This window comes from Thunnus albacares, chromosome 2, assembly GCF_914725855.1.
Source record: "Thunnus albacares chromosome 2, fThuAlb1.1, whole genome shotgun sequence".
Lineage (NCBI taxonomy): Eukaryota > Metazoa > Chordata > Actinopteri > Scombriformes > Scombridae > Thunnus > Thunnus albacares.
In genome coordinates, this window is record NC_058107.1 from 9382476 (window position 1) to 9406792 (window position 24317).

The 24317-nt window shown below is 42.3% G+C and overlaps 1 protein-coding gene across 10 annotated transcripts in view; it reads right to left on the bottom strand.

Moving 5' to 3' along the window:
• The window catches only part of arvcfb (ARVCF delta catenin family member b), a 238791-nt gene that overhangs the window by 63207 nt on the left and 151267 nt on the right, over positions 1-24317 (bottom strand). For 5 of the 10 annotated variants that reach the window (XM_044364799.1, XM_044364796.1, XM_044364798.1 and 2 more), the window contains 5 exons: positions 21952-22110; positions 21301-21321; positions 18012-18167; positions 14697-15337; positions 7482-7987 (listed from right to left, as the gene is read on the bottom strand). In XM_044364799.1, coding sequence (XP_044220734.1) covers positions 7482-7987; positions 14697-15337; positions 18012-18167; positions 21301-21321; positions 21952-22077 — 1450 coding nt within the window. In that variant the 5' untranslated portion in view covers positions 22078-22110. The remainder of the gene's footprint in view (positions 1-7481; positions 7988-14696; positions 15338-18011; positions 18168-21300; positions 21322-21951; positions 22111-24317) is intronic. The other 5 variants (XM_044364836.1, XM_044364806.1, XM_044364826.1 and 2 more) reach the window with 3 other exon arrangements.

Genomic DNA, 24317 nt, shown 5'->3' on the forward strand with positions numbered 1-24317 from the left:
TTGCTGTGTTTAATGATGCCGCTAATTTACGCTGTGCATGTTGAGTGTTATTGTTTCTACATCGTCAAAAAAAACAGGTTCAACAGCTCCTGTTCAACCTACTTCTGTATATAAAACATAAAATATACCTGCATCTGTCTTTGACTTGTCTTGGCCAGCACATAAGCAAAAAGCAATTTACAGAAAAAAAAACAAGGGCTCATCTAAACCTTCATACTTCAAAGTAACGAGAGAAACCTGAACCTTTGTTATACTACGATTTTCTCGAGTTGAAGTAGAACAAATCACAGATTTTAGGGGGAAATGTCCACGATTACGATGCTGTTCACCATCACCCGCAGTCCTCCAGCTGTAACACTGCTCCAGCCGGTGGAATCAGTCAGCTTTACACTGATCACATATGCCAGAGGGGAGGAAAAGGCATGTCTTTACCGTGGCTGTGATCCATCAAGTACGACAGGCATACAGCCTGCTGGCAGAATGTTATTTAAGATGACAGAGTGCTGTGGAAGTGACGTTCTCCAACCCGCGTCCTGCCACTGTTTCAGGCCAGTGAAGCTATATCAGGTTTAGTCCATTTGCTGTCCCCTGTCAGTTTGTCAGAGGTGGGTGTGTTAGGGATGTCCTGCTGTCTCACGGGAATGAGGCTGATACTGTGCAATTGTGATGTCAAAAACTCCCTTTACACCTGATGTCCTTTTAACGTTATAATCTTTCAGATTAATGAATCACATTTCTTTTTGCAATAGCTATTCAATGTATTTACATTCAGTAATTATCTCCCTCTATAGTAGTTTTTATTGGTAGTGGCGGTTGCACATTATACAGATACACCAGTTTTCTCTTCTGTTTCTGTTTCTGACAAAGAAGCTGCTAAATGAGTTGCCATATTAAACCGCACTTGCTGCTACCATGGTAACCATAGATGTTGCCAAATCAACCAGGATTGAAATCTAAACTAGATAACTAGATTCATCTTTCCCTTTCTACCTAACTTAAGTTTATTGTTCTTCTGGATAGGAATGTCCTCTGTCAAAAATATGTTCCCCTAGAACCATGGATCCATAAAGCACATAGATAAACAGCAGCACACTGTTTCAAAGTGAGCTTGAATGAGTGGGGGATGGAGAGCTGCTTCAGGTCTAAAAAACATCTATGCAAAAAGCATTTATTTATAAGCAACATTTTGCAAGTAAACCACACCTCCTTAAAGTGCTGTGGGTGGAAAATTGTAAAACTTCTGCAATTTGTTCATGCTGAGGTTTAAGAGAGGTTGTTTAAATCTAGTGCTGACCTTCTTCCTACAACAGATCCACACTGACAGTCCTCTCTTCATGGATATTAAATACTAAATACTAAAAAGAAACCATCAAAGGAAAGTTCTGTAGAACTATTTAGCTTTATTAATTTTAATATAGACCTGATGTTGCCTGCACTGTAAGCTGTATTAGGTAAGAATAGTTGAACCAGAATAGAATTAAAATTAACATCTAATCAGGGAAAAATTAGGTTAGGAAGTGAGCATCTGATACCTGTAATATCTGAACCCCAGTTGGTCCAGAAATGACAGAGAGTGTCTGGGATGTGGAGGAGGAGGCTCATAACCTGGATAATATTAGAATCAGTTATACAGGGGGCTGAATAACCAGGTTACTCTATGTATCATGTCAACATAATATCCCAAATATGATCCAAATACTTTATTCACCTCTAGATTAGCTTTGATGATCAGAACTTAATGCATCCTGGATGTTAACATCCAGCATGCTAATGATAAGTGGAAAAGGGTTCACAGGTTCAAACACTAAATTATCATCTTTGTCATATCTTCACTCCTTCTTCTCCTAAGTGTGCTATCTAAAAAAGCCAGGATTCCCAGAAGGGCCATGATAAAAAATTCCAAGAGTTTACCATGACCTCCCATAACTCAAAATAAATCAAACTGCTTTCAAGATCTAAAAATGTTATTCCTTTCTGGTTTATTAATGATGTTTATCAGCTGAGAAGAGTTCTGAAGGGGTAAACAGTCGGGTTGAGTTGGGAGTGAAGTAAGTCATCTATAAAGCAGCCTGTAATGCAATGAACGTGTGAAACAAGTTGTAAAATGTATTGTGATATATTCCTGTAAACAGAACCTAATCAAGATGTAAAAATATCTCCTAAGATGTTGGATAAAGTATGCATACATACGCGGTGCTTGAATTTCCATAAATAGGACAATGCATAGGGAAGGCTTATGGAGATTGCTGATCTGATTGTGATATGATATGTATGTAGCAACAATCTTTCCCAATGTTTGGGTTTACACACATCCTGTGGTTTGCCTTTGTTTCCTCTGTCTTAAATCCAATCCAGCCGCAGGGCAAGTCGAAAACATACATTATTACCTGTCTCTTTGCTCATTTATTGCCACAGACAGACAGATTTGATTTGTCAGATATTTGTCAGAAACAGACACAACACAACAATGCTTAGATCAAAACTGTGTCTGTGCATTTATCAGACAAAAAGGGGAGCAAAGCAGATGAGTTGTGAGCTGACTTTTTACTGGATATTACCTCATGACTCTATTTATTCCTTTTCCTTTCCTTCACATCCTCCTCTCTCTGATAGCTGGATGTGAGGGCTGAAGAGACAGGGACAGGGACTGGGAATGGAACTGGAGCTGAGGCTGGGGCTAATTAAATTTTCCAGGCACCACTGGCAGGCATGTTGCTCTTCTAGCAGGGCTATTAACTTAGTTCTGCCCATTACCGTTCTCCCCCTCCTCCTCCTCCCTCCTGTCCTTCTCCTGCTCGCCCCTTATGCCGTCCATCACACCAATAGTAGTAAAGGAAGAGGGGAGACAGTTTCGAAAAAAAGGGAGAGGGCATGCATGTGAAGAAGAAGAGGTCTCAGTAAGTGGACTCACTCTACTGCTTGCCTGTATATATATATATATATATATATATATATATATATATATAGTGTGTGTGTGTGTGTGTGTGTGTGTGTGTGTGTGTGTTTGTACATGCGTGTGTGTGTGTGTGTGAGGCTGAGGTTGATCCCCAGAAAGCAGTTAATGAAATGAGGTAGGAAGGCTAGGCAAAGGATGGTGGAGGAGGACCTCAAGTATGATGCCCTTCTCGGAAATTAATTCTCTGTACTCTTGAACATCATAAGGACCATGTCCATGAGTATGAGTCACACCTCTGTGTATACATGCGTTCTATGTAGCATCACACCAAGAGGAGCATAATATAAATGGCTGCAACTGTTGAAACTGATCTACTGGGCCAAAATTGTTCTGTTGTTCTGTTGAGTTGCCTCGAACATGATGGATACAATGCTGTTTGTTTGATTATATATTGATTGAAAATTCATTGACCAGTGCTACACTAGTTTTCTATGGGAAGGCTTTGATTTGAAAGCATGAGAATATTAATATTAATTAATTATTAATTCAATTTGATTTGTATTCTCCAGCTCACACTTACACTACTACAATAGTGTATAGTAATCATTGTCTTTTATTGTCCTTCAGTGTCCCTGCAACTCTGCAGTTCCCCTCAGCTCTAGAGCGTTTTAAAGTCTTTCAGCTGGTTGTTTTTATTTTCCGGCAAGCAACTGTATTGTTATGATTCCTTCTAACCACTCTTATCATCGTTTACAGCCAAAGCAGGCAGCTGTTCTCAGTGAAACAGCTCTAATAAACCCACTGTATGGTACCTGCCCCGCACAAAACAGTAGCAAAGTTAGCAACTAACTGATGAGCATACAGGAACACCTAGCATTTAAAAAAAATATGGTATTTCCTTCAGGAGTTGGTGGAGACCAAAACAGAACAACAAAGAGAGTGAATATTGTTGTTATGTTTGCCAGGTGGCCAGAAACACGACTCCAAATGAATGCAAATGTTGTTCTGTCTGATGGAAAAAAACAACTTTATACTTTATTAGGTAATAATATAACAATGGTGTTTTTACAACTCGTTGAGCGGCTGCCAAGTGGTCAAAAAATAAATGAATGCAGGTTTAAGAGAATTTTTATTAAGTTAGTAATTAAAGTAATTTAAAAACACTGAATGTTATTACTGAGCCCCCTGGTGTTAAAACTGAGAAATGTTTTAGGTGCTAAAGAACAAAACTTCCACTAAATATTACATTACACAAAAAAAATCCCAGACAACCTTGGCTCAGACTTTCAAATGTGTCTAGACATCATTGCTACTCTAACTTAAAGGCCTGCCAATTCGCCCTATTGTATGCCTTTTTCACTCAAATGACAAAGCAAGCACCTGCCTCACTGTCAGTCCACAAAACCCAGACAGCTCCTGCAGGAGAAACAGCAGACAAATCTGCTTAATAATCTACATTTCCAGAGTGGGACTTGCTGGAGGGCACAAACAGCCCAGAGCCTACCGGGAGGGAAAAGTGAATTACTCTGAATGGTACAAAGCTCTAAAAATATGAACGACCGGTCTGTCTGTCTTGTGTGTTGGAAAATAAAACCACTTCCACGTCACCCATTTCCCCCCGGCAGAAAACAGAGCTCTCTGTGGTTTTACAGGGACAGCACACACTCCAACAGAAAACTCTTAAAACACATGGACTAAGAAAATGGGCCTATATTTAAAACCCTCCAATTATATTTAATTGTAGAAAAACACGGCCAGTTCTAGCCACATGGGCTGAGGCTGTAAGCTGAGCTTGCATTGTGACTGGCCTGTTTTCACTGGGGCCAGAACACTGGCGATGGAAAACTAAAGCTTGAGACATACAGAGAGAGAGGGAGAGAGATAGAGAGACAGAGAGAGAGAGAGAGAGAGAGAGAGAGAGAGAGGGAGGAGAGAGAGAGAGAGAGAGAGAGAGAAGAGGGAGAGAGAGACAGAGAGAGAGAGAGAGAGAGAGAGAGAGAGAGAGAGAGAGAGACAGAGAGAGAGGGGGGGGAGAGAGAGGGGGGGAGAGAGAGAGAGAGAGGGGGAGAGAGAGACAGAGAGAGAGAGAGAGAGAGAGAGAGAGAGAGAGAGAGAGAGAGAGACAGAGAGAGAGAGAGAGAGAGAAAAAAACAGCCAGAGAGAGAAAATCAGCACGAGTGTAGATAATGAATGAAGGAGAGAATAAATTAGATTGAGCGAGGGAGGGCGGATAATGAGTGAGAGAGAAAGAGGAGAAAAAATAAAAAAAAGCCTCCCCCGATTCTGTCCTCCTTGTCTTGTGGTGCAGGGTTATTTTTAGCTACGATTGGGAGCAACACGGTGCTGTAAAGGCAATCATTTCTGCTGCGGCACAGTCATCGCTCACCGCGACATCTCTGTCATAGAAAACACACATACGCACACACACACACACACACTTATGCATGTATGCACACTACAGTTCAACAAGCAAGTGTTTTTAAGAATGAGTATCCCTGCCAATACCTTTGAATTGCAGCTGTCAATAGTAATTGTATTGATATTCACTATTTAGAGCCACAGCCACACATCTTGACAAAATGATATCCAGCTAGAGAACATCCACAGCTTCCCAAACCCAACTTTGAAAACAATCGTTCTTCCCTAAACTCTAAATTATCTAAAAAGCAACCCCATTTACATCTTGGGGTGGTACATATACTGTATTTTACACTTCACAAAGGTCAAGTATCTCACTTTACAGCAGTTCTCATTTTTCACACGAAAACAAAAGCCCAATCTCAGATGGCAAAGAGTGCATACCAGCCAAAGTGTGTCAGGTCAAACCATTCATGTTGGGGATTAGCTGAGCACTTGGAAGGACACACACACACACACACACACACACTATAGTATATTCCCCAGTTGACATTCACAGGTCAAGGAGAAGAAACTCTATCATGGCGTCACAATCGATACTTTCCTCTGCAGCTCCTCTTATTAAAACATATTTTATTACAACATAGAGCAAATAGTTGCTTTACTAAAATCAATATTTACATGCCATCTGTTTTTCCATGTAGAATCTGTCCAGTGTTGATTTTGCTCACAGAACTGTATAATAAGGCGGAAGTGATCAAATATCACATTGTGTTCCATATTGTGACTCTTAACTGACCCTTGTTACCTTTTACTGAGAGTATATGTCTCTACAACCAGCTAATGAGCTCATTAATGTCTGCTACTCTTTTAACGAGTGGTAAAGAGAGACATCTCCAAGATAACTCACTGAAAACGTGTCTTCACTGGAATTAAAAGAATGACTAATTATAGCTTTGAAAGCTTTGTTATCTCCCTTCACTATACTGTAGCATATATGTAGGAAGTTACACAATCCAATGCTAATTCAGCAAGTATTACTGTATATCTACCCATATGGGATGCCTGGAACATAAATGAATCAAATTATGTAAGGTGTCTAAGATGAGAAAATAACACTTCAACTTTAATATGAGCAATATTGTGAAAATTGCTTCAGAAAATAGTCACACACAGAAGTAAATCTGCTTCTTAACGTATGATTCACAGTTCTGTATTACTGTGCAGAGTGTGGGATTCTGGCCACTAACTTAGTATACTGTATTCCTGTGTGGAATAGATAAGTGATGGGGAGTGTGCAGCCAGTGATTGGAAAGGCCTGGCATATATTTAGGTAGTATCAGCTTAAAAGGCTTCAAAGCAGCACTTTCATACTTACTATACATAAAAGAGAGTTGAGAGTAATTAGACAGACAGAAACTACTACAGTCCGTGTAGAACACAGCCAACAGGCTTAGCTGCAGCTATGCAGGTGTTTTCGGCTAATATAAGAAACCTTTACCTATGGCAAGGCAATTGTACACGATGTCTTACTTGATTAATCTAAATTAGCAAATGTACTAAATGTTTTGCTTGATGCAATACTGTCATTTCATCATGACACCATTCAAGCGAAAGGCAATAAGCACCACAGAGAATTTCAATAGATTTTGTTCCTCCTAGATTCACTTATAGTCCGTTATATTGTGACAAAAAGCCTAAAGACAATCACCTGCTTGCATTATTTTAACCTGATGTTACAAAATGGATCACACATGAATTAAGTAGGTAGTTTTGTTGTCTGATTACAACTATTAGTAGAACTGATTTAATATAGAAAAATGATTTTGTTAGTGTTTCTGGTGTCATTTTGGTGGATTATTCTGCTCCAACCTCATCACATTATCTTTTGTAGGGATGCTAATTATAATTTTTATTATCCAATAATCTGCCTATTATCGTCTTGAATAATCAGTCAGAAAATGTGTGAAAATGGTGAAAAGAATAACAATTTCCTGAAGCCCAAGCTGAAGTATTCAAATTATTTGTTATGTCTGATCAAACCAAAAGATACTCATCATACAATCAGAGGACAAAAAACAAAGACATTGTCATTTGAGAAGCTGGAACTCAGGTATTTTTGGCATTGAATTTTACAGTCGATCAGCTAATCATCGATCAGTTAATCATTTCAGCTCTAATCTTGTGTTTCTACTATTGCCTTTAACATGATAATGTTAATTCTTACCAGTGATGAGCTCGCGAACCTCCATGTCATTGGTCTTCCTCAGCAGGCGGATGAGGGCTGGGATGCCGTCACAGTTCTTGATGGCCACCTTGTTGTCATTGTCCTTGCCGTAGGAGATGTTGCGCAGGGCACCACAAGCCTTACGGTGGACTTCAGATTTAGGGTGGTCCAGGAGCCCCACCAGAACAGGAATCCCCTTCAGCTGACGCACATCCTTCTTGATTTTGTCGTTTTCATAGCACAGGTGCTGCAGGTAGGCGGCAGCGTTGGACTTGACGGGGTCGATTGGGTGGCCCAACATGGCAATGACCTCAGGAAGGTCTGGGTCACGCCAGCGTGGGTCCTTGCGGATGCTGTCAATGGAGGGTGAACGCCGGCCACCCATGCGGTCCAGACTGGCCATGCTGCCCCTCTCCGGCTGGGCCAGCGGCGCTGAATACATGCCATGGATGTAAGGGTGGCGCTCATCAATCAGCTCTGCCTCAATGGGGTCGTCTGGGTACGCTCTGGAAGACACGCAGAGAGAGGACAGTGAGGACGAGAGAGATGGACGAGGTAAATGGGGGGTGACTCAACCAGATTTGTCTGAGAGAGAAATTAGGCAGCCGGGGGAAAGACTCTGAGAGAAGCCAAGTGAGATGGGAGCCCCTGACTAATGAGGAGAGAAGGGAAAGCAAAGGACAGGGTGAGTGAGAGGTGAAAAGATGTAGGCGATGGAGAGGAGAAACGAAGGAGAGCAAGTTGGAGAGAGGAGGAAAGACGTAGTGATCTGCAGTTCGGATCTGTTATTAACAGATCTGTCAGACGGTGGCAATTCTCTACAAAGAGAGTGATACAGTAAGCAAGATTCTCCTTATTACTCCTCACTGTCAGGTGGTAGCCACAAACATGTCAGACTTCAACAAACATAAAGTCTAAGTGATTGAGGGACAGAAAATGATTGCACAAAGAAAACCAGGCAGTTCTCAGACAGACAGAGACAAAGGCAGCACCAAAGACAAAGCTTTGAAGGAAAGCCTTATGAAGTTTTTTTTTTTTTTTTTCCAGCAAGCCACCATATATAGTAGAGAATGCATTTGATGTATTTTTCCGCTGGGAACAAAGAAAAGAGCTGTGCTGACCCCCTATGGAGAACTATAAGCCCAACGATGCTCCTTTTGCTCACAGTGCAGAAGACTAGCATACAGTTGCTAAAAATGCATTAACCTTATTAGCATTATTACTTTTAGGGCTGGACACTTATGCAGTATTGGGCTCTACTCACTTTCTATGACAAAAATAAGTGCTGTCTTCTGGGGGAGGAAGAAGGGAGTTGCCTTTTGAGGGTCCTTCAACCAATCTCTGTCTCCCAAGCCTATCAAGTCTATGATCTACACATGGTTCTCTAGGGCAGGGATTCCCAACCTATTTAGATCGGGGCCACTTAAAATAAATCAAAGTCTGCCTGGGATCCCTTGTCACATGTTATATAGTCTACGAGTTAAAGGAAAGATGACTTATTTTATTTTATTTGAATAACTTTTAGAGGCTTGAGGAGCACAAATACTGCAATTCATAATAAATAAAGCAAAAAAAAAGAAGAAAGCTTGCAAAAAAAACAATTTTGTGTGTAAACAATATGTTTTTGTTATTCTATCCTGTCCAATCATCTTGAAACCCCTTGGATAAATCCAGCAACACCTTGCGGAGGTCCCGATCCCCAGGTTGGGAACCACTGATCTAGGGTAAGCAATTCCAAAGGCAGCCGAATCAATTCTCTATTGGAAGATGGACAAAAATATACACACTCAATTCCAGTGACAGATCATTTGTCGGTGGGGTGCAGGCTACAAATTTTACTTGAGGCTCTTTAATCACAGGAACAATTTTTCATTTTTAGGGCCAATTCCAAGGATGGAGTCGTGGGAGTCACATTTTACACGAGTTGCATGTGAACAAAATATTTTTGAAACTTGAAATTCTTCTCCCACTGTGTTGCCTTAAATGTCTGGTGAATGTGTGGTAGGGAAAAGTTATGACATGGGGAGAGGAATGTAATTAGGGTTGTGTACTTATGCGCAGCCTTTATCATCCCCCCCTCCCACCCCGCAGCCCGAGACTTGTTTATCCTCATTACATAATGCAGCTGGTCTCCTCTCACCATCCTTGATGTATGGTGGTTGGTGGTGCAACAAAATGGTGGCCAACGCTGGTGGTTGGTACAAAATTCCACAACGAGCTCTAATTTTAATGAGTTTTATGTTAATTATGTTTTTACAGTTCTTCCCAGACATGCTGGGGAAGGGGGGGGGGGGAAGGGGCTCAGTGTGCCATCCTCGCCTCGGCTCTGGTGTGTTCCTCTGTTGATTTTTTATTTTACAGAAGCCTCACAGTAACATATTGGCTTTTATGGCACGACTTTGTGCATTTTACTACCGGAGAAATCGATAGTAGATGAAGTGGGTGAAAAACTCCTGCCCGAGCATTGTAACGAGATACTAAATCCCCTATTCAGATGGATGGAAAGAGGATTAATAGAGATGGAGTGAGACTCCACCGCAAGCACGGCCCTGCGTCCAAATGCTGCAAGCAACGTGAACCAAGTTCAAAGAACCGGAGTGCTGAATGGTTGTGGCAAACGTTGCGGGACACGGTTTAGGTGTCATGCCCACATGTCAAGAACAGCTGTGACTGTCTGATGTCTTTTCAAACAGGTGTTCCTCAAAAGCTGCAAATGAAGCAGCTAAACTTAGCTTGCGAAGATCTAGTGTATCATAACTGTTTATTCCTCCTTTTAAAAGTAGTTTTTTTTTTCCAGCTGGTGGAACATGTTAGAGAGCCACAAACCTCTATAGGCAGCCTGTAACCACAGTATGGAAGGAGGTGCCAATCAAGAGCCTGATTACGGCACATCATTTGAAGAAAGACTGCTGCTCTGAGGTTTGGCGAAAACACTAAGCAGCATGTCAGACTGCATGGAAAAAGAGTGAAAAATGCTTCCTTGCGTACACCCCAATTTAAACACACACTCACATACTCAGAGGTCATCATCTAGCTTTCGATTGCTGTGGGATATTGGACATGACAAAGCAACGAGAGGAAGGAGTAACCCTCCTTAAGAAAGGCCACTACACAATCTCAGCATCATCACTGTCGCCCAGACCTGAATACATAACCACAAATCTCTTTCACATACAGTATCTCTCTTTCTCTGTGACTTTCTCTCTCATTATCTGTCACACTATGTTTCTCGCGCACTTTCCACACACAGATAAGATATACAGTTGTGCAGATTGTGGCTCATTTAGATCTGGGCTGATGCGGTGGGGCTTTTGGTAAAGCAGGCGTCGCACGGCTGAGTGATGGGAATGTCAGGATTTGCATTTAAATTGGCGCCATTGTGTGTACAGGGAGGGGTGTATTCATAGGATGTGAAAGGGCTCTCTGCCGCCAGACGCGATGCTCCGAGCGTGATTACAGCAGATCACTCTCCTCATGTTAATCGAGCTGCTAAATGTCCGGGCTATTTGTGTGTATCTGTGTGCTTTTCTACAGATACACGCAGTGTGCTCGTTTGTTCAAAGAGACAAAGAAGAGAAGATAAACAGATACAGTAGATACGAGATGTATGCATGTCCGCAAACTTCAGCACTCATTTATTCAGCTGGACTTTGTCACATCCTTGCTATTCTTCCTTTCCTTCATCTTCTGTCAATTACTTTCATCATCCTTCAATTGTTGCCTTGCCTGACCCTCGTCTTCCGCAGGCCCATAAAAGGAGATGAACTGAAAAGGATTAGAGACTCGGAAGAAGATGTTTGCTTCTCATATGTACACATAACATCTCTGCAGCGTTTAGGAGCTTTTCACTGACTGTCCCCGCCGAGCAGAACGCTCATTTTGAATTATGGGCAATAATTGTTTTATGATGCACAAGAGTCTTTGTGGGACAGAGAAGAAAGCAGAGAAAAAAAAACAGCAAAGCTGGAGTGTTTATGTCCTGCCACTTTATTTCTCAGGATGTTTTGATGGCATTATCCACCGCCACCACTGCTTGATTTCATTGATTTAAAAGGAGAATAAAAACGCTCAGAAGTTTCTCCTTTAATTTAGAGGATGGTTCTGAGAAACCTCAAACATGACAGAGGGGAAGTATAATATTAAACAGAGTATTTGGCTCTCAGTGAAATCCTCTTGGCAGGATGGAGGAGGAGGAGGAGGAGGAGGAGGAGGAGGAGGAGGAGGAGGGGTCCTGGCCGGCTAGTGACAGATCACTTCCACGGGCCATTCCCTACAGACATCACTGGATTAAAATGAGAGAACCCCTGCTCTCAATTAAGGGATGTGCATGTGTGTGTTTGTGTGTGTGTTTATCTGTCTGTGTGTGTGTGTGTGTGTGTGGCGACCCCTGGATACAGGCAGGCAGGTGCAGCTGCGCGGGTCACCCAAGGAGAGATGAGCCATTAGAGATTGGCTTAAAGACGCCCCTGTAGTCTGGCAGAGTTCAAAAGCAGCTATTAATCACGCTGGCATGAGGACACACACACACACATACGCAGAATAGTGCTCATGGACACACATACTGACACACACATAAACAATGGGTAGGGATGGGGGGGGGAAAGGCAGTAAGATGCATTCACGTCCAGGCGGCAGGGGGGCAGGAGAGACAGACACATAGGTTATCTGCAAAATCTGTGCAGTGATAAACGGTAAAGAGATGCCCTTCCTTCCTTTAGACGCTACATTCCTGCTGCCTTTGAGCAAGCAACCTTTAGACTATAAAAGGTAAATAATAACACTTTCCAAAGCAAAGTTTAAAAGTGCTTCAAGTAAAATCTAAACTGAACGATGACCGAACTCCATAAAACAGAAAGATGACAAAAGTAGAAATTGTCCAGGCACATAGATAAAAGTTTCAGTTAAAACAGATGTGGCGAAAATAAAAGCCAACACTCTACACTATCCAACAACAAAGACAAACTTGTATTTCACTGCAATTTAACGTATGATTCTTTTTTTCTAAATCTGCCTTAATTCAGCATTAAAAACATTTGTTTTGATCACATTCTGCCATCTCAATCAACCTTTTCTAAATTCACACATCACAGTTTAGACAACAAAAAACTACTGAGCTGGTGAACTAGTGCTACTCTGGCCTCCACATGCCTATTACAGTATATTGGAACAATGTTGACAGTGAAATCCAGGACAGTGAGGCACGCTCACACATCCAAAGAACTCTGGCAAGAAAACGTACATCAACATTCCATTCACACACTACCACACTGGACTCTGCGGTGACAAAATTAGTGCTCGGCGCCGATGCGGGAAGCCGTTTTAGTGCTAAACATCTTCATTTTTGTCGGCGCATAATTGAGGGCTTGCAATGCAATGATAAGCTGTAATTAAACCGCTTTAATTCCCAGATTCATTACAGCGCTTTGGAGTCACCGTTCCCTTCTTGGAAGAACACTAATCGCAGTGTGAGTGCACAGGAGAGCCTGGGCACTCTGGGAGGGCTGATTCTCACCGTTCCTTGGAGAAAAAAAAGAGAGAAACGCGTATAGTATACTGATGTTTTGGTGATGTGACATTAGCTGATGTGAGTGCAAGAGAAATGAAGGAAAGAAGAAAAAAGGAAATGTTTGGGATCTGTTTTATCCTGCAATTAGCCAGGCAGTAGTCAGTGGAGTGCCTTCAAATACGTGTGTGTGTTTATGTTTGGGCATTCACATGTGTGGCTGTCAGTGTGTGCATGTGTGTGTGTGTGTGTGTCTGAAGGGGTGTATATGGCTGTTAGGGGTGTGTTGTGACACATGTAAGGCAAGCTACAAATTGCCTGTCACAGCATGCGCCTCTCACTAGGCGGATGGGGGAGTGACTCATTTTCTGAAGATGTGGATTTTTATTGAGCGCATGACAGTGTGTGTGTGTGTGTGTGTGTGTGTGTGTGTGTGTATGTGTGTGTGAGAGATACCGTGCACGTAAGTGTCAGAGCAAAGTCAAAAGTGTGTAAAGACAGAGAGTCTGATTAGGCATCTGCTCTTTCGTGCCTCGTGCACATAAATGCAGGAGCTTTTAAATCCAGCTACTTGCATATGCATGAGTGTGTGTACATAAGCTTAATTAAGAAGGGTCTAAAAGCAAAGCTCATGTGCTGTCAAGGAGCTGACATACCTGGATTCAGCATCACCTTTGAACATGACAAAAAAAAAAACACACACACACTCTTTTGTGTCTTGCTCCTTCCTGCGTCTCAACCTCCTCAGCTCTATTCCTTTAGATCTGGCTTCAGGCCCAAACATTTTGCCCTCAGATTGGACGAAAAGTGCAGAGAACTTGAAAAATATCCATCTGCTACAGATCACTGCTCAAAAAGAAGTCTTTAAAACGCACTTCCCGTGTTCCTGCACCAAGTCAACTTCAAAACCCTTCTTCAATTTACTTCAGGGTGGACATTTTTTTCTGGGCTCCCCTTTAGGCGGCAATGAAATGCTTGGAAGCTATTAGGAGACAAGAGTCCATTTTGGGATCTTATTGTTGAAGGCTAACAGGGTTTTTTTCTTCACGGTGGAGCCAGGGGTTATACTGCTCTCTACAAAGGTTGCTCTAAAACCACAAGGCTTTGAGAGATAACTGACAAAAGCCTCCCGTCCTCTAACTCTCTCCCTCCCCTATCCCTCCCCTCCCTCGTCACATCTCCAATCATTCCCACCTCTTTACCTCTGACACAAATACATGTTCCCTATCCATTTGCAGGAAAATGGCAATCAAAGACTCGCTTTTCCTCGCTTCCTTTCTCAAGCAAGTTGCTCAAGAAGAGGAGACATCTGTTTACTTGCACACGGTGTAATGTAGTCTTTTTTATGGTGAGAACAAGACAAGTATTCCTTATTCTCTCTCATCTTAACAGGCCTGATCTCCTCTCATGTCAAGGCAAAGTCTGTGCTCATGCATATGAACGAGAACTCACTGTCCAACGTAAAAAGAAAAACATGTATACTGTATGAACTTGTACACCTTCATAAAACTATTATTTCCTGCATGCTCCAGCAGGCTGAATCCCTCAGACTAAACACAATCTGTCAGGTTTTTAAGTATCAACTTCGGGTAATGATGTATAAAAACAACTATTATACTGATGTATGTGTGTATTATCTTTGCTCTGGGGTAACAGACCACCTGTTTAAAAGTAAGCCTCCATCTTATTCAGTTTTTTGCATTTATCCTCACCTGACTCGGGGTCCGTCACGAAGAGGTTCCCGGTGGGTGCGACCCCGGTTGGCCCCCTGTAGGGTGCGTCGGTTGGCAGTGGAGTAGTCGGGCTCAAGCTCGTAGGGCTCCTCCTCCTCAGGGCCCAAGCTGCGGCGATCATCCTCCAGGCCATATGGCTCGGCCTGGAAGCGCTCTGGCTGTGAGCGGTTCAGATCCACAGTGCTGCTACCCATAGGCACCTGGGGCTGGGCCACATGGCCATAGTCATCCTTGCGAATAGGCAGCGTGTAGCTGTTCTCCGGTCGGTAGCTGTTGGGCAGGTAGGGGTAGCGGGGCGGCCGGAAGTTGACACCGCGTGACAGGCTGCCGTAGTTGTCTGTCAGATCGGCGTAGCCATCGTGCAGACCGTAGTGGCGAACGTACTGGCTCTCGGGTGTCTCACCGTAGGAATCATTGTAGGAGTTGTTGTAGGAGCGTGTCAAGGTGGAGGTCGCTTGGGGTGTGATGAAGCGGTCACCTCCATTCTTCAAGTAGCGCCGGTCGATGGAGTCGGTGTAGTTGCCCAGTGGGGACGAGCCCTCAGGCAGGGGCAAGCCATCCGGGCCGAGGGGCACCTGTCGCACTGTCCGTGTGGTCACCGTCTTCACCATCTTAGTCACCTGCAGAGGAGTACAGACATACCTGATGTTAAAGTGAACCTGATGTTTGCATCCACTTGACATGATGTAGTCATCTTCAAACTTCACACCAAGAAAACCATACCGCCCACTAAATGCAGACATTTGCTTCTTTTAGCTGCCTAAATAAGGGCACTGCATCGGAACGCTTCTCAGTGAAAGAGACTGACAAATAACCAAGATAAGTAAATATTAACTTTGTGTCCAGATTAAAACATGCATTTTCCATTTGTGTTATTTCAATCTTATTAACTTTTTGGTGTTAGTTTTATTCATTTTTTTCAATCTGTGCAACTAATTAATTCATTGTAAGACATGTATGTTTCATTTTAAAGTGTTTTTGATGCTGAAGCTGGTTGGGGGATGATTTTCTGATCATGAATCAAAAATTAAAATTCAACTATACTATACATATGCACTGGCTATAGTCAGGGAGAAACCTCCGCTGCCCTGGGGTTGGATACTAACTGATCAGTAGTTCATTCTAAAGCCAGTTATTGACACATGGGTGTTACCTTAAAGTATAAAGTGCAAAAAGTCAGTGCACATGCTATGATAATTTGTTCTGAGACAAGCACTAGCAACCAAATCTAAACCCACGAAGTTGCATATACAAAGTAACTGTCTTGCTCTACTGAGTCCCCGGGATTTTGCTGTAACAGAGCCATCTTGAAGTGCTACAGCTCCACTGGAGCTTGAATCCTTTATGTCCCCAGAGAGCAAGGCAGCACCACATTCTGTAGCTCCAGAGCTGGAGGACTGTGACAACCAGACCTGCATGTATCTATCTCTCACATTGAGTTCATCCCATAGCTAAATAACTCGACTTCCTCTTCTGTCTCTGAGGCTGTCTGACTGGGGAATTAGAGACAGCAGCACCCACCCTTTCCTCGCTCCCTGTGCTCGCTGCCCATACAAAACCAATTTGCTGCCCAGTGAATTCTACTGTGGCCAATAATTGGCTATTTTGTCCGCAGCTATAAATTCATCTTCAAAATTAATGAGGTTGATGAAAATTAATCGTCATCTGCAGGGGTGCAGGTCTGATGCAACTCATGATGTGCCTGACAAGGTGTTGCAGAGAGGTTCATTCCCACTTGACAAGCTTAGACCAACAGCCTGAATTTCTTGAGAAACGCTCCTCTCATTCCCGCATCTGATGGGTTTAATTTTCAACACTGGCCCTCTTAATTGTAATATGCTTTCTTTATTTTCCCATCAATGCCATAATTTTGATTTTAATCAGGAGCAAGCAAAGGCATGTAACAACATCAAGAAACCACAATATCGGTTGTTCAACGCTTGCATCCTCATTAACTTGATTGAAACAAATAGGAATCTTCACTGGCCTTGTTTCTTGATCACACCCTGAATGTGAGCTACATAACAAAACCTATTTCAGGAACACCAAGGTTCATTTCCATGTTGAGAGTAATTACTGAGTAATTTACAATTGTTTCTGTTGCCATTCCGCCTTGCGCAGTTAAAAATAAAGAGCTAATTTGCTTGATTCACATCAGCTAAAGCATATGTATGACCTTGAAATAATAAGCTCACTTCCATCCTCTTGATTCAGGGTGCTAGGCTCTGACAGAACCCACACAAGGTTTTTCTGGTGTTCATACCATTAGCCCTGATGCTAAATCTTGGCCTCAAGGGTGCTACACAGGCCAGGGCTGAATGTCATGCACTGCATAAAGAGATTAGGTCGGCATAATAAATGCAATTTATTAAATCATATTTTTATTCTATTTTTTGATACTCTTAATAGATTTTCTTGACAGATATGGATTCACAAGGGAACCCAAGCCCATATGATTTTATCCATATCTGGTAATTTCATCACATTTCATTCATCATTGTTTTTTTTTTACTTTTTACTTTTATTCTATTCCAGCTGTCTGAGCTGAGAGAGGAGCACGGTGAATGCTACAGCTTCCCAGCCTTGACATGCCCAGCTGCCTTGTACTAACACAGCTTTTTAGGCGATTTGCAAGTGCTGCAAAGGGAGCCATCACACAGGTTTCAAACACTCTTTTTGATGTACGCTCAAGTTCACAAGGCGTTAAACCGTCACGCAAGGGGAAACGAGGGGAGGCGAGGGATCTGCGTTTCAGAGGAGCCTCTGAAATGTGCTGAAGCGGGGTAAATACGGCTGAAAGAGAATTGCTAAAATGGTGGAGAGTGTTGTGAAAATGTGTTTATGTGCACATGTATATAGACTGTAGATTTGTATGTGTGTGTACTTGTATGGAGATTCACAGCTGCACTGAAAGGCATTCAAAACAACCACGGGCAGTTAGACACAGGCTTTAACTGTTTACCAAACTGTTAAAAATGGATGGAAAGCCAGCAGGCGTCAAACTGTCCACTTTACGACACTGTAAGAGGCTTCACAACCTCTGCAGCATTCACTTTATTGAGCGCTTAAGTGGACATGGTGGCTGTGGGGTTAGTGGGGAGGATGAGGTAGTAATTCAGGTTTTTAAGAAGCCTGTGACTCATTTTCAGCCCATCTAGTTTAAGTAAGCCTAAGCGGCTAAATGTGGGCCTCTTTAAAATGTGACGACAGAGAAACAGGGAGGCAGTCGGGGGAGGTGGGTGGGGGGGGTGACACAGCACAACCAAAAATCACACAGGGTTCGGCGTTCTTTACTGGCTCTGTCTCTGGTACTGTCTCATAAGGGGAGGGGGTCAACATGTGGACCGGGGTGGGGGTCCTGGTGGCAGGCCGGGACTCCACCATCAAGTTGTCAGTCACCATCACTGGGAGGTAGGTGCGGCGGGTGATGGTTTTGACCACTTTGGTCACCTAGAGTTGGAGGAATGGGTGGGTTGAGCTCTCAGCAAACTGCATTAGATTACACACAGCATGGCTATACATGAACCCTGTTGTTTTAGCTCTGTAATGCGTGAGACTAATGACACAGCCTTGCACACCTTTAAGCTACATGTACCTGTATGCAATATGAGAGAGGATCAAAATGTGTCTTGCTGTGTTTCAGTAACTATTTATTAAAACTGCTTGCAAAAAAAACGTTATTGAAGTCGAGTCTGTCTCAAAGAGAGTAAGGCACTCAAACAGAAAAAGTATCTGGGTCATTCTGTGTCAAATCAGAAAAGGTTGTTGCAGCACCGTCTCAGATTTTGTTTAAACCTTGTCTGCATCATGAATGGGTCCAAAAATCAAGGCCTGTAAAATATTTCTGTTATACATGTATACATATGTATCCTATGTTTTCATATTTTTTCAGCCCTTGATATTATTTCATTTTTTTAGCCTCAAAAACATCTTATCTGGTAAGCCATGTTTGGGCATTAATATCTTGACAAGTATTGTTCCTAGCCTCACTAAACTTTGTAGGATGGAGGACAAACATGAGAGAAGAATCTGCTTCTACATTATGGATGCTTTTTTCCTAGAGTTAAAACAATGCCTTTAACTATGTGCATTTATCTATGAAGGTAACATGGAAGGACACTGGCACTTTGTACACTAAATGACCATACATTGAGCTATTTCCACATACATTTTCATGTTCCTACTAGTTACCCCACGTACCATTTTGGTCCTATGAAAATGACCAAAATTTGTTACCACACTTTGTTTTATTCATAACATCTTCATCTTCAACTTTATATTGGCAAACTCTGAACAAAATCTAAGACGGTGTTGCAACCACTTCCCTGGATTCTGTCTGATTTGACACAGAATGACCCATCTGTTTATTCTGTTTTGTTCTACAGCGACGCTTTTGACACATTTTTCACAATAGCTGCACCTGAAGAAACTAACATTTGGCATTTTTCTGAAAAAGCTAATAACTAACTCCTACCTACTCACAGTCGGCTCCCTGGCGTTTGCGGGATAGTGAAAGTGCGGTTATTTGTTTGTGTGGTCTGCCTCAACTCTCATTAGCTCATATCCAGAGGAAAGAGGAGGAATGCTGCTTTTATTGGTCCAACTGAGCTCTTCCTCCAACATGACTGGTGTTTCATTCAGAGAGTCTGCCAGGAGGAAACGAGGGCTGGATGATGGCCAAAGGAAAGCATGGCATGCTGAGACAGGAGGACGGACGTGGAAGCCCATCTAATTGAGCGCATACATGTGTTCTCACTCATACGCACACGCGTTTGGGGTCCGTGCCAATTCACTTTGAGTTGAATTGATTGAAAGCATAAATAGAACAAGTAGTTAATCTGCTATTGAAAGGCCATTCAAAAGCTTCCACTTCCTACATGAACTGAATTTGTCAGCTGAAACTTACCCTGACCCTCCTGCACAAACACACATAAAACTGCACATCACCTTGACTTCACTGGCATTGTCTCATAAAGCTTCATCTCGGTGCCAATTTTATCTGTTCCTTTCCTAGTATGGCATCTACTAATACTGCTGATACTAAATCAGCTGGAAACGTGTTTACCACTGAAAAAACTTTTTTGCCTGCAAATCAGGAAGATGGGAGATGCTTCTGTGTTTCATCTTCCAGCAGTCAGATGGGGGATAACCATCAAGGGAAAAGAGTGCGTTAACATTAGACAGTATGGCGAGACTTTGGTTCAAAAGAACAGAGCACATAAATAAAAATGTGAGTCTCTGCGAAATGATAAGAAAGATAGAAAGAGAGAGAAGTGGAAAAACAACACATGAAAGTGAGTGTGAGAGGGGAGGTACAGAGAGGAGAAAGAGAAAGAGGGAAAGTGGGGAAGACATGTGGAAGGGTTTCTTTGTGTAAACTCTCGGCTAGGTCTGGATCCGTTTGCCACCACAGAGCCACTGGCTTCCAGAAGTTCACCCTGAACATTAATCTGCTTTTCACCTCAAAGTGACTTCTAGAAAATACTGGATCCCTCCTCCCAGCGGGGTGGTGGGCCCTTTTAAAAAAGGCGTCCTTGCTTTTCCCTTCCTCAGCAGCAAAGCCTTTGATTAGTGTATGTGATGTTTGTATGCATCATCCCTAAGAAGTTCTGAGTGTGAATACATAAAATTATGTGAGTGTGTGTGGCCACTCCCCTCGTAGTAAATAGGCTGGAGGGCAATGGGCACTCCCCGATGAGGGATTAGACCAAGCTTTTTAATTACAGTTTCACAGTCTCCAGAGTAGGATCGACACACAGCACTCTCCACTCCTCTGGAAGCCTACAGCAGCAGCAGTTGAGTGTAGTTGTGTTTACATCCCAAGCAAAATGTCTGAAAATGTTGAAGTGAAAGAGAAGAGCTTTCCAACCCCCACATCACTTCTAAAATGTCATAGATTCCCTGTATTTTGTCAAATGCAAATCTGGTGGGGATTCTGGTGGGAATTCTTCTTCGTGCACAGAGATGTGATGCTTCCAAACTTAGATGAGAAATGCAGACTGCCTTCCAGAAAGCACCGAAGACGCTTGCACTGGAAACTCTTCAAAACTCCAACCAGGAACCAAGAAAAATGTATTCCGGTCAGAGCAGTGTGCAGATTACTGACACCATGATTTCGCAACTTTGGGGTATTTAAAATGGTAGAAAACCATTTGAGGAGCCAATTTGCTTTCTTAGTGCTGCTTTACGTGTATACAGATAACCATGGTGATTCTGATTACCAACAAAAATAAAAAATCTCATATCACAACATGTATAATGTGTTATTGGTGCTGAGCAGTGGTATTTTGTACCCCCTATAACGTCATGAGGTATTTTGTAAAGTAATTTATAAGAGAAAGAGAAACAAGGAGAGACAGAGAGAGGACCATGCAAAAGAAACAGAAAATAAGAGTTTCGTCCCAGGAGGTGGAAGCAGCAAGCAGTGAATTTAGAACAGTGTATTTTAGAGTATAGACTTGAGCATTATTTGGCTTGTGACAATGCAGACTGTGTTGCACACTGCTGCTGTAGCCTAAATGGGCACACATGAAATGGTGGCGTGGTGGGTATAAAAGCTATACTGGTATAAAAGTGCACTCACCTTCACGTTAGTTGACACATCCTTACAGAGAAACAACAGAACACAGTAGAGGACGAATCAACAAAAGAGCACAAAACTAGGAGAACACCAGGGGAGTTGACTCATAATAACACAATAATCAAAGAAATAAAGCCATGAGAGGAAGATGAAACCACTTAGGGCTGGAGGATTATGGGATTTAGAGTTCTTAAGGATGGAAGTCTGAGAGTGGAGGTACAGTACCATGCTGTTTGGAAGCAGTAATCCATAACCGTAATTTGAAGCAATATTGAAATGGATCAAAAAGACTTTCTGGTTTTTTCCAGCTATGAGCTCAATGGGATCCCTGTGCTATGACAATGCAACTGCTCTGAGGTGTGCTGCTCAGGTGTGATAGCAGGTACCAGGTTGAATATCAGCTCCATACACTAGGTATATAGAACATCAGCTTTAGCTGCAGGTCACAGTTAACAGTTAACACTTTTTAACAGCCAACAGTGTCTAACATTATAACGATAACAAAAATTTTTGTTAATCAACACTCTAAAAATACAGTTTGTTTGGGAATCAACAAATGTACATATTATTTATCACATTTCCATCACTCATCTTGCAGGATTTTTGCCCCCTCTGTTGCAACGCTGTAGCTAAGCTGAGCACCTTTGGTCTTACCTTGGTTTCTGTGCGCCGTGTGGTGCCATCATCAGAGGTGACCACCGAGACGTGGGAGGTGGGGGTTCCTGGGTCTTCCTCTATGGTGACCGTCTCCTCCACCATCTCCTGCGGCTCCTGCATCATGGCCAGGGATGTGGCGTTACTGGGGCTCTGCTCCTGCATAGATAGACAAGTTAGGCAATCAGGGGTTAATGACAGATTTTAATACTTAGTCGTTAAGACAGCGTGGAGAGAAACAGTACAATATCCAGGTAATCTTCCATTAGATATATGACAAAATCAAACTTTAATAAGGCTATTGCAGCAACAAATGATATTACAATCCAGCAGAGACGAACAGAGAATGAATAAGAACATTGCAAATGAAAGGTATTAAATATAATGCCAGCTGCGATTTGCAATGCGACACTCGAGCATCAAGTAGAGGAATGGAAAGTGTGAAACACAGTACATGAATAATAATGTATGAAAAATAACAGCATAAAAATATATTGAGATGAAGACATGAATGAAAAGTGTCTATGAGGTGATAATATGCAAATGTGACATACATGCAGAATGATGATCCTTGTGTTGTTTTGTTTTTTTCTGATTAAATATTATATGTATTATTATTTCATGAAGTCCTACTAATAAAAAAAAAAGGACAAAAGCATTTCTGGGACTCCATGTCCAGATACTGTAAGGGTCAGTGAGTTGTCCCTAAATGCAGCATTCCCAAAGGTTGTTTCCAGACAGTTGGTATTGGACAATTCTGCAAAAACCGCTATGGTTCAACTGAAGGTTACTTGATTATGGTGAGAGAGAAATCATGACCATGGTTAAAAAAAGAAGACAATCCAAATCTCTGGTGTGAAAATACATATTACATGTCTTTCCACCACAGTGTCCACCACAGTCGTACTTGCCACTATGTTGCGGGTGCACTGCCTCCAGCATTTGTTCTGAAATTTGGCACTGAACATTTACTTTGTGCTGATGAATCCACCAACATGAATGTAATTCCTTGTAAGAGTAGGTTGCTCCACAGAACATACAGCAGCACTTGAAATCTGCAAGCACACAAACTCTGGATAATGCCTATACAGCATACAAGAGGAAAACTGTAAAGATATAGTTTTCTACTTTGTTCCTAGTCCTGACAGTCCATGATTTATTTGGTCCTGATATTATATCCAAACACTGCAGTGCATTGTAGCTGGTAACTCCTCACCTCTTGAGACTTCAAATTGAGTTAAAGCTTCTTTCAAGGCAAGAAAAAGCCTGGAGGACTGTGTTTGATTCATATTTCATTGGGAGGCCATGTATTTGAAGAAAAAGTGTCCATGGGCTATGGATGAAAGTGAGTATGGAGCCCTCATACCCCACCTGACCCTGTGTGAGTGCGTGAGAAAAATGCGCTTCCCTCTGCATTTACTGCTGATGGAAAACGATATGAAGTCACTGGTCAGAGCAGCAACGCCCTGGCATGGGCCGCTGCTGTGCATAAGTGTGACAAAATTACAGTTCCCGTGATGGGGAGGGGAAGGAAGGCATTTGAAGCAATCATTAGTAACCAAAACAGCACAAAGCCAAGAGAGGGAGAGGAAGTCAAAAGTAATGCAGGGGGCGGAGAAGGGAAGAGTTGGAATAGGACGGTGTAGTGGAAACTACAGGAAAAAGAGGGAGCAGGGAATTGTATACTCGTACTCCAGATAGCTGTAACTGATCTTAAGAAAGGAATGTTAACCTTTTTACAGAATGCTTGAAATGCCATTTTTATTGTATACACTGGGGGTGTAATGGTACACAAAATTCACAGTTCTGTATGTACCTCGGTTTTGGGGTCACAGTTTGGTATGATTATGGTACTGCAGAAAAAAAAAAAAATCCAAAACATCCAACAATGGCTCATCAGCCAAAACTATTACTGAAATAGTTTCGTTTTGCTGCAGTGGAAAAGGAAAACAACCTTTCTGTTTCCTGCAAGGAGTCAGGACACCTTTTGACAGCTATTTTATGCTAATTTATGGTCTAACTGTATACAAAGTAGTTGAAACTAGCTCCACCTCCAGCAACTACAAAAATCTGCTGCTTACACACTGATGCTGTCATAAGGCTGGGCGATAAAATGTTCTTGATACCGGATCACAATAAAATTTCTGTTGATAACTGATAAACTTTGGACATTTTTTACTCAATATGGATAGCTCTATCAGCCTATCACACAGCAGAAATAAACACGACAACAGCCATTCAGTCTGAAGTTTTTGGCCTAGTATACACACCCATTTCCTACCGCAGCCAACAATGCTATGCTAGTGCTATCATTAGCAGGGCTATGACCATCTGGAGGGCCCGCCACATTTAAAGTAACGTTAGCC